Source organism: Xenopus tropicalis, chromosome 3, assembly GCF_000004195.4.
Source record: "Xenopus tropicalis strain Nigerian chromosome 3, UCB_Xtro_10.0, whole genome shotgun sequence".
Classification (NCBI taxonomy): domain Eukaryota; kingdom Metazoa; phylum Chordata; class Amphibia; order Anura; family Pipidae; genus Xenopus; species Xenopus tropicalis.
The window spans coordinates 88,876,613-88,889,600 of record NC_030679.2 but is presented as its reverse complement, the minus strand read 5'-3'; the positions used below and the strand labels follow the sequence as shown (position 1 = coordinate 88,889,600).

Below are 12,988 nucleotides of genomic sequence, written 5' to 3'. Positions count from 1 at the left end.
TTGGTGTCATTGGGGATCTCCAAATTTAAACATATAATTCATGTAATTTTTGATAAGTGCCTTCTCCTGCTCTGTTACGCAAATTGTTTTACTGCCTGCAATTGACACTAACAGCAAAAAAACTAATTACATGATGGTATCAAGTTTGTGGGAAAATGCCTTCCACATCTTCCAGAAAATAAGCCGGACTGCCATGCGTTTTCCATTTCACAATCTGAAATACTTTGGTTGACATCTCAAATACATTAACTAAATACGTTAAATGTTGAGACAGTAGGAACTTTAGCCCCAAAGATATTATATACAGTAAGAGGCAAAGATTCATGGCACCCCAGACCCCCTTACCCTTCTAAAAATCAGGTTACCTGAAAGCTAGATTGTATAGATTAAAATTAAATCAGAAATAGTTTGCATTGCTAAAAATGCTCCCATACCCCACCTAATGGTAGATATGATAATAGCACCCAAGCAGCAGAAATGGTCAAACAATTCTGGTCATTACAGGACTCCATATAACAGGGAAAAACAATAGAAAAACAATAACTTATCTGCATTGCATTAATAAATGCTGGCTCATTCTGAATGCTTAGGGTCAGACACAATGAACTAAGATGGCTGCCTACACACCATTATTACAAATACAAAATAAATACATTCATTGGATGAAGGAAAAAAATAAAAAGTGGAATTAATTGTTTGCAATGTACACAGGTATTTAGTGATAAAAACTACATAAAAATCATGACAGAATATTTAAGGTCTAAATTGAGTAGATGCCACACGCACAAACTGTTGCAATGCTCAAGAATAGTCTGAATATATATATAATCTCCTGACATCGGCACTCACCAAAACAATAAACAATGGCCGGGTGCTAACCTCTAAAACACATAGCAACCCTTAGAAAGCACTCACGGCACGATGATAAAAAGTCCATTCTTTTTACATACACACATACACACATACATATTATCCACAGGCATACCTAATTGCACAGATTGAAAGGAAACCGTTCTGCTCATACAAAACATATTCCAACCCACCCCCTCCTTAGGCTTACATTGTAATGCAACTCATCCCTCACCATGTCCTATTGTAAAGTGAAGGATTCTGGTTTTTGAAACTCCTCTGCTTTCCACTGTGGATGGTGTATATAAAGAAAGGGTCTTCCCAAAATACTTCACAATGTAACAAGGGTTGGGTTTGCATAATAACCAAGGTGGTGGGAAATGGTTTGTACAAGTGTCATGGTTTTTATTCAGTCTGTTACCAGGTATGCCTAATGAAAAAAAAATATGTATTTTTGGTGTTTGAACCAGTCCAAGATGTGCATATTACAAATTTTAGCTTAAGTTGCACAGGTGTGTATTATAGCTCCCTTCTTACCCAGACACATCACTAGATTTTTTATGAGAAGTAGTTCTGCAATATTTGGTAAAGATTTATAAACTGTTTCATAATGTTTTACTGGGTCTTTGTAGCATGCCCCTTAGTGTCATTGTAATTACAATCTTTCACAAAATCTTTGAGCTTTTATTTATCAGACTGATCAAGAATATTTTTGTAGTTCACATGCAGAGCAAGTTTTTGGCTAAAGATATCCTGCTTTGCACGACTTTGGTAAAATCGGAGCAACACGCAGGCCTTTGCACAGCTGATTCTCTTAGTTGCCAGTAGAAAGGCGTTTTGGAGCGATTAGTCACCTATGGTAGCTTAAGTAAGACTAAATATCTCATGTTTGCTGAACATGGCACTATGATTTGCCTGTTATTTGGAGTTTTTGTGATAGGGCTTTTGTGCTCTGCCCATTCCCCTTCTAATTAATTTTTTTGGCACAATGCTGACAGCATACCTCCATTCAATTAATATGCTTAATCTTTATACGACTGGTTTTCTGAACATTGCGCTAGAAAATCTGCAATTTGCCCAAAGAGAGAACTTGCTGCTTGTTGATGTGATAACAATAACTATTGTTAACAATAACTCTATATTTGAAGGTACTCAATTAAAAAGTGCGTTGTGTTTTTTTTGGGTTTTTTTTAACAATTTATTTTTCTCATGCATATAGCTTTGCCAAGGAGCACAAGACACGAATTTGGAGAGATTATGTTGCACCCACAGCTAATCTCGATCAGAAGGACAAGCAGTTTGTTGCAAAGGTAATTTCCCAGTTGATTCCCCGTTTGGGTATACTTATATATGTGGTGATAGATGCCTAGTAAAGCAAACTAGCAGTGATGCCGCTACACTATTGAAAATTGTTAAAGATAGATCTGCTGCCACCCAGAAAAGAAATATTTTACTGAAAGGACGCTATAATTTGTCATTGTTTGTTTTTATCTTTGCCTTCTCTTATTTGTCACTGACAATAAGGGCTTTGTTTCATCGGGTGTATTGTTGCCCATGGGAGAACTGTCCAAGGCCTGAAAATGCCTTTTGTATAAAAATTGCTTGATATCACTTGTTGTGTCTAGTTAAATCACTTTAACGCTATCTCACATCAGGAGATTTCAAGCCATTTCAATTAACAGGTTATTGCCATTTCCTAAAGGTGACAACACCCGGTGAGACGTTTGCCTTGCACTATTTCTTTAGTTTCTATGCTGTTTTAAATCAATACAGGCAGTATAGAATGGGGAAATTAGATCTCATTGAGTGGTGTTTTTATTTCCTTATTTTTCACTATAGTGTATTGTTCTTGGGTCAATGGCGCCCCGGGGGGTTTAGTCACCTGCAGTTAAATTCTGAGCTACTGCAGCAACTAATCTTCCCAAAATCTCTCTCCACCGGGAACATAATGAATCACCGCAGGGAAGGCATATGCATCACTTCCTTTTCTGAAATCGCCCAAAGTTTTTTGCGCAGGAAACTTTGGGTGACTTCAGAAAATGAAGCACTGCATTTACTTTCCCACTGATGGTTCCCTGTTTTGGCGGTGGAACAGCATTTTGGGCAATTAGTCACCCCCAGTAGCAAAGATTTAACTGCGGATGGCTTATCTACCCATATGCCATAAATCTTATCCCAATTTTGTATTAAACTTGCAATCTTGCTGTACTATACTTTTGGCCCACAAACAATGTGTTCCTGGAGTAAAATTTGTCACACGCGTCATTTTTTTCAAAGTGCACAACAATGGTGAAATGCGGACATTTGCTGCGAATTATTTTGCCCATCACTAGACAAGTGATGTCTCTGCGTAAAGTGACAGGAATGGTTCTTTTTTTCTCTTTTTTTTTTTTTCTTTTTTACGGCTATATTGAATATTTTGATATAAGAATTACAACGAATAGCATTAAATTAGTGGTTGCATTTTAATAGACAATTATGGGTAGTGAAACACTTTTACATAGTAAGGAGCAAGGGAATTGTCCTGTTTATTGCATTTTGAAGTACTTTACAAAGTAGAATAAAAAGCCTGTAATGCAAAGGAATGCATCCTCATGGTTTTTACCCTTCAAAGCAAATTCTTTTAATGTGTCCGCTTTGGAAGAGCAGATAAGACCCCCCAGCGTGTCGCTTGCCAGGGAGCAGGTTTAGATCTCGCTCATACTTCAGAGATTGCCTGGAAGGTTTAGCCTGCTGCTAGATATACTTTGTCCAGCTAGTTTATGGGAGGGGATGCTGTCCATGTAAGCTTTTTGGCCTGTGAATTAACACATTACCTGGTGTTGACTTGTAATCATGATTTTAGTGATTGGTAGTTAAAGTACACTTATAGGACCTGTTATCCGGATTGCTCTGGGCCAAGGATATTCCAGATAAGGGGTCTTTCCGTTATTAAGTCTACTAAAAAATCAATAAAATATTAAGCCCAAAAGGATTTTTTTGTACCCAGTAAGGATTAATTATATCATAGCCGGCATCAAATACAAAGCACTGTTTTAGTTTTACAGAGTAACAGGAAATCAATTTTTAAAAAATCTGAATTATTTGATTAAAATGGAGTCTATAGGGGATAGGTTTTCCATAATTCTGAGCTTTCTGGATATCAGGTTTCCAGATAACTGATCCCATACCTGTTCTACACTTGATCTACAATATGGGGCAGATTCATCAAGTACGAGTTTGAATCCCGAAATGGGTAAAATTTGGATTAGATCAGATCATTTCTGTTTGAAAATGCTAACAAAAAAATTGTAATAGTCATGATAATATCATATTGACGATCCGAAAGTCATGAAATTTTCGTATCCGAATGATTGTAAACGGTGGGAAAACCTTTCTTACTTTGAACCTTCTGTACATGTTTTTGGAAGCCTCCCATAGGACTCAATGGCACTCTGCAACTCCAACCTGGCCAAAGGAAAGTCACGATAACAAAGCTTTAATGAAACCGAAACTTTCGTACTCTGTGCGACAAATACGATTTTGTCACACAAATTGTCGCAAGGTACAAAAAAGTCGCACAAAATACGCACAGTACGAAAACTTAAAATATTATGGGTTTTTTTTTTAATGAATGTGCCCCTATGTGTTAATATGTAGTGAGCATTTTTTTTTTTTTTTTTTACTATATACAGTCATGGCCCAAATTGTTGGCACCCCAGAAATTTTTCCAGAAAATCAAGTATTTCTCACAGAAAAGTATTGCAGTAACACATGTTTTGCTATATACGTTTATTCCCTTTGTGTGTATTGGAACAGAACAAAAAAGGGAGGAAAAAAAGCAAACTGGACATAATGTCACACAAAACTACAAAAATGGGCTGGACAAAATTATTGGCACGCTTAACTTAATATTTGGTTGCACACCCTTAAGAAAAAATAACTGAAATCAGTCACTTACTATAACCATCAATAAGCTTCTTACACCTCTCACCACCGGGGATTTTGGACCACTCTTCCTTTGCAAACTGCTCCAGGTCTCTCTTATTGGAAGGGCGCCTTTTCCCAACAGCAATTTTAAGATCTCTCCACAGATGTTCAATGGGATTTAGATCTGGACTCATTGTTGGCCACTTCAGAACTCTCCAGCGATAGTTGCCATCCATTTCTGGATGCTTTTTGACGTATGTTTGGGGTCATTGTCCTGCTGGAAGACCCAAGATCTCGGACGCAAACCCAGCTTTCTGACACTGGGCTCTACAGTGCGACCCAAATTCCTTTGGTAATCCTCAGATTTCATGATGCCTTGCACACATTCAAGGCACCCAATGCCAGAGCCAGCAAAACAACCCCACAACATCATTGAACCTCCACCATGTTTCACTATAGGTACTGTGTTCTTTTCTTTGTAGGCCTCATTCTGTTTTCGGTAAACAGTAGAATGATGTGACTTACCAAAAAGCTCTATCTTGGTCTCATCTGTCCACAAGACGTTTTCCCAGAAGGATTGTGGCTTACTCAAGTACATTTTGGCAAACTGTAGTCTTGCTTTTTTATGTCTGTGTCAGCAGTGGGGTCCTCCTGGGTCTCCTGCCATAGCGTTTCATTTAAATGTCGACGGATAGTTTGCGCTGACACTGATGCTCCCTGAACCTGCAGAACAGCTTGAATTTCCTTGGAACTTGTTTGGGGCTGCTTATCCACCATCCGGACTATCCTGCGTTGCATCCTTTCATCAATTTTTCTCTTCCGTCCACGCCCAGGAAGATTAGCTACAGTGCCATGGGTTGCAAACTTCTTGATAATGTTGTGCACTGTGGACAAAGGCAAATCTAGATCTCTGGAGATGGACTTGTAACCTTGAGATTGTTGATATTTTTCCACAATTTTGGTTCTCAAGTCCTCAGACAGTTCTCTTCTCCTCTTTTGTTGTCCATGCTTAGTGTGGCACACACAGACACACAATGCAAAGACTAAGTGAACTTCTCTCCTTTTTATCTACTTTAAGGTGTGATTTTTATATTGCCTACACCTGTTACTTGCCCCAGGTGAGTTTAAAGGAGCATCACATGCTTGAAACAATCTTATTTATCCACAATTTTGAAAGGCTGCCAATTTTGTCCAGCCGATTTTTGGAGTTTTGTGTGACATTATGTCCAATTTTCTATTTTCCTCCCTTTTGAGGACCGAAACGTTGATTTAAATAAACTAAGCATCTTTTTTGATTAAATTTTCCTGGTGTGCATCAGCATTTTTTACATATTTATATTGTTTATCTGATTTGCACCCAGGTTGTTATCCCTATAAGTGTGTGCCTCAGCCTTTTTCTATATATATATATATATATATATATATATATATATATATATATATATATAGATGAGAGAGAGCGAGAGAGAGAGATCTATAGATATATATCACAAAATACATATAGACAACAAGAGATCCTTTCACTCACCCATTATCAATATATATAGCTCATTAAAGGAGAATGAAACCTAACTTTTAAAAATTATTTTAAAACATTTGCCACTTGGCCCTCTCCTGAACAGCTATACTGAAACTTCTCCCACTTAGTTTACTGTATCTGCACTAAGCCAGAGTTATTTTCAGTAGCAAAGTTAATTGCCTAAGTGGTCCTGCATTATATTTCTAAATACAGAGCAAGTTTAACAGAAGGAGGGTTGGCATATCTAGCTAAGGGATCACATTAATATGGAAACACATATACAGGAAACCTAATGGTAAGTAGCTCTTCACATAAGGGGCAACAAGTTGAGCTTCATTTGTAAATAGGGTTTAGTTCTCCTTTTAGACATTCTGTGCATTAAGCTACCAAGAAATGCCCTCCCCTTTAAACAAAACAGGGTTTATTTGTCCATATATTGCAATATACTTCAAGCTGGCCAACTACGTAAAAGTCATCCCTTCTGGCCAGTCCTACACTGACTTATGCGATTCATTAAGAATTCTACTGCTTCAATATACATTTAGCAAAGGGACTAAGTTTTACCTGCAACTTTTAAAACCCCCATATGGTTGCCCTTTTATTGGCTCCACTGGGATCACCTGACTGTAGCTGCTCCTGTATAAACTATAGCAAAAAAGGGGGGAAGTTGTTCTCAACCACTAAATTTTAAACCATTTGACAGGGGCGCAATGAGGTTGTGACCACAAAATACATACAGACAACAACATTATCCCATTATCAATATATATATATATATATATATATATATATATATATAGGACATTAAGACATTCTGTGCATTAAGCTACCAAGCTACCAATAGCTTAATGCACAGAATGTCTTAATGTCCTATATATATTGATAATGGGTGAGTGCAGAGGATCTCTTGTTGTATCTTGTACTAGTTCATGTTTGTGTATTTTCTTAACCCCTCGAAAGGGAGTTTTATATTTGTTGTGATAAACCAGAACTGCCTAATCCATGCACTGTGATAAACTTAATGCTATTTGCTTTGTCTAAACTAGGTCTTTTTCTGCCATGTAATCTGTGCTCATGTACTTGGCTCCAGCCCACCTCAGGCAAGTGACATCTCTTCGTGGATGTCTGTGCTGTGGTCTTTTCATAAAACCATTTCTAGCTACATCCTCCTGAGATTTCCCCTGTCCTGAAAGCCTTTTGTGCTGGATGGGATTTGAACATGTTTTGCTCACTAATCCTATTTATACCATACTTGGCTCCCTCAGTACCTGTATGCTGTACAGGTTTTGGATCTGTTTACTGGAAACCTTTTATCTAGAGGGCACTAAGGTACACAGACCATTTTAATCAAATCTGGTTTCTCTGTAATAACAGTACCTTGTACTTGATTGTAATCAAGTTGCATGAATACATATTGGTGCCAAAACAATCCTGTTGGGTTTATTTAATGTTGAAACATTTTTTTTAATAAACTTAAGATATGGTGATCAAAATTACAGAGACAAACTTTAAGTAGAAAACCTTAGGTCCAGATAATAAATCCCTTATCTGTATTACTGTAGGTAACAGTGTTTCAAGTATTATGATTTGGCAATTTATTGGTACAGCATTTAAGTACTTGGAAATAGCTGTCTTAAGTTACTGAATAGGCTGACCTAAAGTAAGTACAGGTATGGGACCTGTTATCCAGGATGCTCGGGACCTGGGGTTTTCCGGATAAGGGATCTTTCCTAAATCTTGGTTGGGATCAAGTACAAGGTACTGTTTTATTATAGAAAATTAGCTTATAATGGAGTCTATGGAAGATGGCCTTTCCGTAATTCAAAACTTTCTGGGTAACGGGTGTCCGGATAAGGGATGCTATACCTTTACAGCAGGGAAAATAAGTATTGAACACGTCAATGTATTTCTTAATTTATGGACTTAATTGTTTTGATTTCTTTGTATGTAGTGGATTACTTGAGTTGTTACCGACATCTGGTGTAAATTTCATGTCAATAGCCCGAGTAGAAATATATTTAATGAGAAAAACATTGGCATGGTCTGTACTTATTTTCTCCGCTGTATATTTTTTAATATAGACACCAGTGTTTATAGGGGTACTGTAAAGCCTATTATGCACATGGTGCCTTTAACCCTGGACAGGTTATCTAATTGTAACTGTGCTTGCAAGGCAACATTAACATTAAATAAGTATTTCTGCAAATGAATATAAAGCATTGTCAAATGGATAATACTGTAAAAGCTCCAGGCATATCTAGTTACATAGTAACATAGTAAGTTGAAAAAAAACATTCGTCTATCAAGTTCAACCATAATGGCTATATATAGTATATCAAATAATTTATGGCCCCTTGTAGTATTGATATAAAAACCTTTTGTCCTAAACTTTTAGGAATAGCATTGAAATTTTCATCTACAATTTCACTTTAATATGCCTATAGGCAGAGCACCCAGGTTAGAACCACCAGTCTGTATTGGTAGTCATATGTGTAATATATAATGTATGTATTTGATATTGTTAGTATGCGGTCAGATTTAGTGGTTCATGTTTAATAGGGGAATTTTAAAAATATGACTGATTACCAAATAGGAATCGTATATCCAAACCACTATTCAGATGTGATGGTAATTTAGTGGGTTATTTCTGAGTAAGGATTTGTGAATTATTAGGTAATGTTTTATAAATGAGACATTGTATATTGCTGTCATTTCTTGAGTGCCCTTTCTACAGAGATTAATCGCAACACTGGTCTTAATAACCAATAAGTGTGCCACACAAGCTTATTAGAGATTTGTTGCATAGATAGAAGGGGATTTTAGGAACTAAATAGGTTCAGAATTATGTAGCATATGTAGGCTACACTGGCTCGTTAATGCAGTCAAGCTGTCAATATTCTTATGAAAATTGACATTTTAAAGTCTATGGGTGTGGCACTTTTTGTAGCCAACAGATGGCAGTGTATACTTATTTCTGCAAATTCTAACCACTACACTATAGAGATTCTGGACATGTTCCTTCCTAGTAAAGTTACATTGTCAATTGAAATTCACAGGAAATGGCTGATTAGCTTTCTTGGAAAGTAAACAAAAAGGTGGGGATGGTGAGATGGGGTTGTTGCATACCACAATGGACACTGAACAGCTCTGAATAAAGAAATGCAGATACTGTTCCTTAGTGGTGCAATATTGCATTGTGCATCTCAGAGGAACATATTGCAGTGAAGGGGTTAAATGAATTGGAGAGTGAAAAAAGGCTTACCTTAGTATTCAACTGTGAGCAGTGCTCTGCTTTGGGGAACACAAAGGTTGGTTTTTGCATATACATGTGTAAGAACTGAAACATTTTTAAGTCCAGTTAAAAAGTGTTTGTGTCATCTTGACTTCATTTTTTTTGCCTAACTGCTCTAAATCATTTCCTATGTTATTACCTTAATCTGTTGTCAGGGTTAATTCTGGGGAAGAACATTTTTTTTGTCAAAAATATTAGCTTGCATGTTTTTTTTATCCAGGTAGAAAATGTGGTTGGTACCTTATATTTAAGCATCTTTCATGCCACTGAATTCATGAAATCTGTCCATGGAACATTTATTTCTACACCCCATGGAAGCCCATAACAGACAGGGTTTTCTCCCTGCCACCGCGATATCAGAGCAAGTCCCTGCCCACTTAACTGATACCTTGCATGATCCTTTAAAAGTTTAAAACTTTAACTTTTAAAATAAACCCATAGTACGCTTAAAAAAAATAAATGCACAACCAAGTTTAGGCCATTACTGCCTTATAAGACATGTTTTTGTGTCCTGGGCAATATTATGAAATCCAAAAATGTTGGTAGTTATAGAAGATAACTATTTTAGGAGGCAGTCAGTCATAATTGGGTACCTTTGATATCCAGTAAACTAACGAAAAATCTAAATATCTATTTTTTTTTTTTTTTTGCATCTTGTTTTACTGACCACTAACCTTAAAATGCACAAGTTAAAGGAGTAGAAACTGTATAAAGATGGGACCAAACAGGGACAATAGTCCATAATTTCTTATCTCTTTATTGCCACATTCTTTTATTTAGTCATGCGTTGTCGCACTAGAGGTGGTGCTAGGTGTTTTAGCCCTAACGCTGTATTCAGAAGCCTCTTAACAGAGGCTGTGTGTAAATGAACCTGAAGTGTTTAGGTAGAAAATTTAGGGTTCAAAATTAGAAGGCAGTAAGTCTGATATTTTTCATATACCTCACATCCTGTTGTTAGTTTCAGTAATGCCTTTTAGGCAATTTCCTTATCCATCAGGCTTAAACAGGATTTACAATTTTGTCACGTAATCATTAATCCTGATTTGCTTCCTTACCTTGCACATCAGTGGCTGATGTGTCCACTCTGGTGACCCTCACCAAGTCTCCCTCACAGGGTTTTGAACCCACTTGAAACTGACACACTATCCTGAACTAATACAGGACCCACTGCTAACTCAATCTGCCACTGATAGTCCTCTTTGACCGGGCACCTGTCAGGAGAGCCTACTTCCACTATGTCCTTGGTGGGGCACTTATTCAGCCATGTAGTCATGTTTTCAAAAGGGAACAAAACTGCTGTGCATAGTTTATGAACAGAACCTGAATTTGCCCTATGATTCATTTGATTCACTTTAATTAAATAATGATTTACATATTTGAACTATTAACATTTTTATAACTTCAGGTCTATGAAATTATATTTTAGCATATTAACTGCAATAATGAAGCTAGAATAACAAGAGCTTATTTTATTTTAAATACAGAAAGCTTTGTGCTGCACTTCAGGATTGCAGCTTTTACTACAGTACAGTACTGAATGGTTCTGCCCAATCAATTAGGTGCCCTGCCTGTGATACTTTACAAGCAAATAAACATTTGGCAAAAGTAAGATGGGTTGCTGCAGCTCTCCATTACTCTAAGGGGCACTTTTCAGCACAAAATACAATTTTGTATAGTCAAGCATCTGTGACAAGTTTGTCATATCTTTCATCTTAATTTGAAGAAAGCAAGCAAATGTAGTAATATGTCTCTCTGGTTCTGCGAAAAATGCAAACCTTGAAATCATTTTTCTGTTAATATAACATGTTACATGACAAGTACAAAGTAGTAGAAACCTAGTTTCTGTTAAAAGATCCATAACCTTCTTGTGCATCGGGGGGACTCTTGAGCTTTGGCACAGGCCTACTGGCTAACAAATAATATATATTTGTCTGCTCTGCCAAAAACTATCCAGATGAATGAAGCCTGATGTATCTGTAAGCCCGTTGAAATATTAATGGACATGGGTTACAAGCTCAAAAGGTTTTAAGCCCTTGTTTATCTTTGCATCAGATACCTTCACCCATTAGCTAACCTTTGGTCTTTCTAGCATTAAAGGAACAGTAAAACAAAATTTTTTTTTAAAGTAATTAAAATATAACATACTGTTGCCCTGCACTGGTAAAACTGGTGTGTTGGCTACAGAAACACTACTTACTATATTTTATATAAATAAGCTGCTGTGTTGCCATGGGGGCAGCCATTCAAGCTGGAAAAAAAGAAAAGGCACAGGTTAAGAAACAGATAAGCTCTATATATATATATATATATATATATATTAATATATAATAATTAATATATATATATATAATTAATATAATATTATAGCGATTCCACCTATGTGAAAGAGGCAGGTATTGGGCACTTTATCACGCATGGGAGCAGAGATTTCCCACCAGGTGATGAAGAGCCCTATGTGACAGGGCCCTTAGCTAGTTGTAGACCGTTTAAGCTGTAGAAAGCTATGAGTATCTAGTTTTATGGTGTATTTTTAGGAGGGTTTCTTCATGATTGTTATGGAGAAATAAGTTAGTAGTGTTTGGTTAATGTATGCTGCTGTATCTGTGGTAATGTACAACCACAAGCTTTGGCAGACTGACTTCAGCATTGATCTAGAACAGACAGGGATGCGTCTAGGTTTCTTTACCAAGATTTCTTGTTGGTGTTTGAACTGATAAATGAAATTATCTATGAGCCATCACAAAGCCAATTATAAAAAAAAAAAAAAAAAAAAATTATGTAGTTGGCCAAAAGGTAGTCTGGCGACCATGGCTTGCATTATCAGTTGCCCCTACTGATCCTAATGTATAATCTAGTTGGTCTAACTGATTCCATTGCCAACCCTGTCCTTTATCAGTCTTTTTTTTATAAATCGCAAAGCAGGTAATATTGCAAGGGAACGCCACTCTTTCCACCCCTCTTTGCAGTTTCAATTTTGCAATGGGGTTGAAATATATACATTGCTTTTATTAAAATTTGTGAATGTTAACTACTTAGCAATGTTCTTGTATCTGTAACTGTCTTTGAAGTGTTTTACATGGGTATTTTGAAGTTCATACTGATGGATAATAAATTCCTTTAGCCAATCCTGCTGAAAAAGGCAGAATTCCTGGATTTGCCCTACCTGTTAGTCACATTGCCACTGTGTAACCATGCTTTTCTTGTTTTGTTTGTCTTTCATATGACCAAGAAAAGAGGTAGAAACTATAGGGAAGATACTGCAAAACTTTCTTAATATTCTAAAATAGCTCTTAAGGGGGCTCTCTTTGGCAAGAATGTGTATTGGAGCTCATCTTTTTAAATCCTTTCTCTTTACATGTAAGATTTGTTCCTTATTGCCCCCTATTACATCTAGGCAAACAGTCCTTGTGGAAGAAGTA

The 12,988-nt window shown here is 36.7% G+C and overlaps 1 protein-coding gene across 1 annotated transcript in view; it reads left to right on the top strand.

The window, feature by feature from the left end:
- snd1 (staphylococcal nuclease and tudor domain containing protein 1) overlaps window positions 1-12,988 on the top strand; it is a 387,013-nt gene that overhangs the window by 30,932 nt on the left and 343,093 nt on the right. The window contains exon 9 of the mRNA NM_203852.1: window positions 2,069-2,159. Within this exon, the coding sequence (NP_989183.2) occupies window positions 2,069-2,159 (91 nt within the window). The remainder of the gene's footprint in view (window positions 1-2,068; window positions 2,160-12,988) is intronic.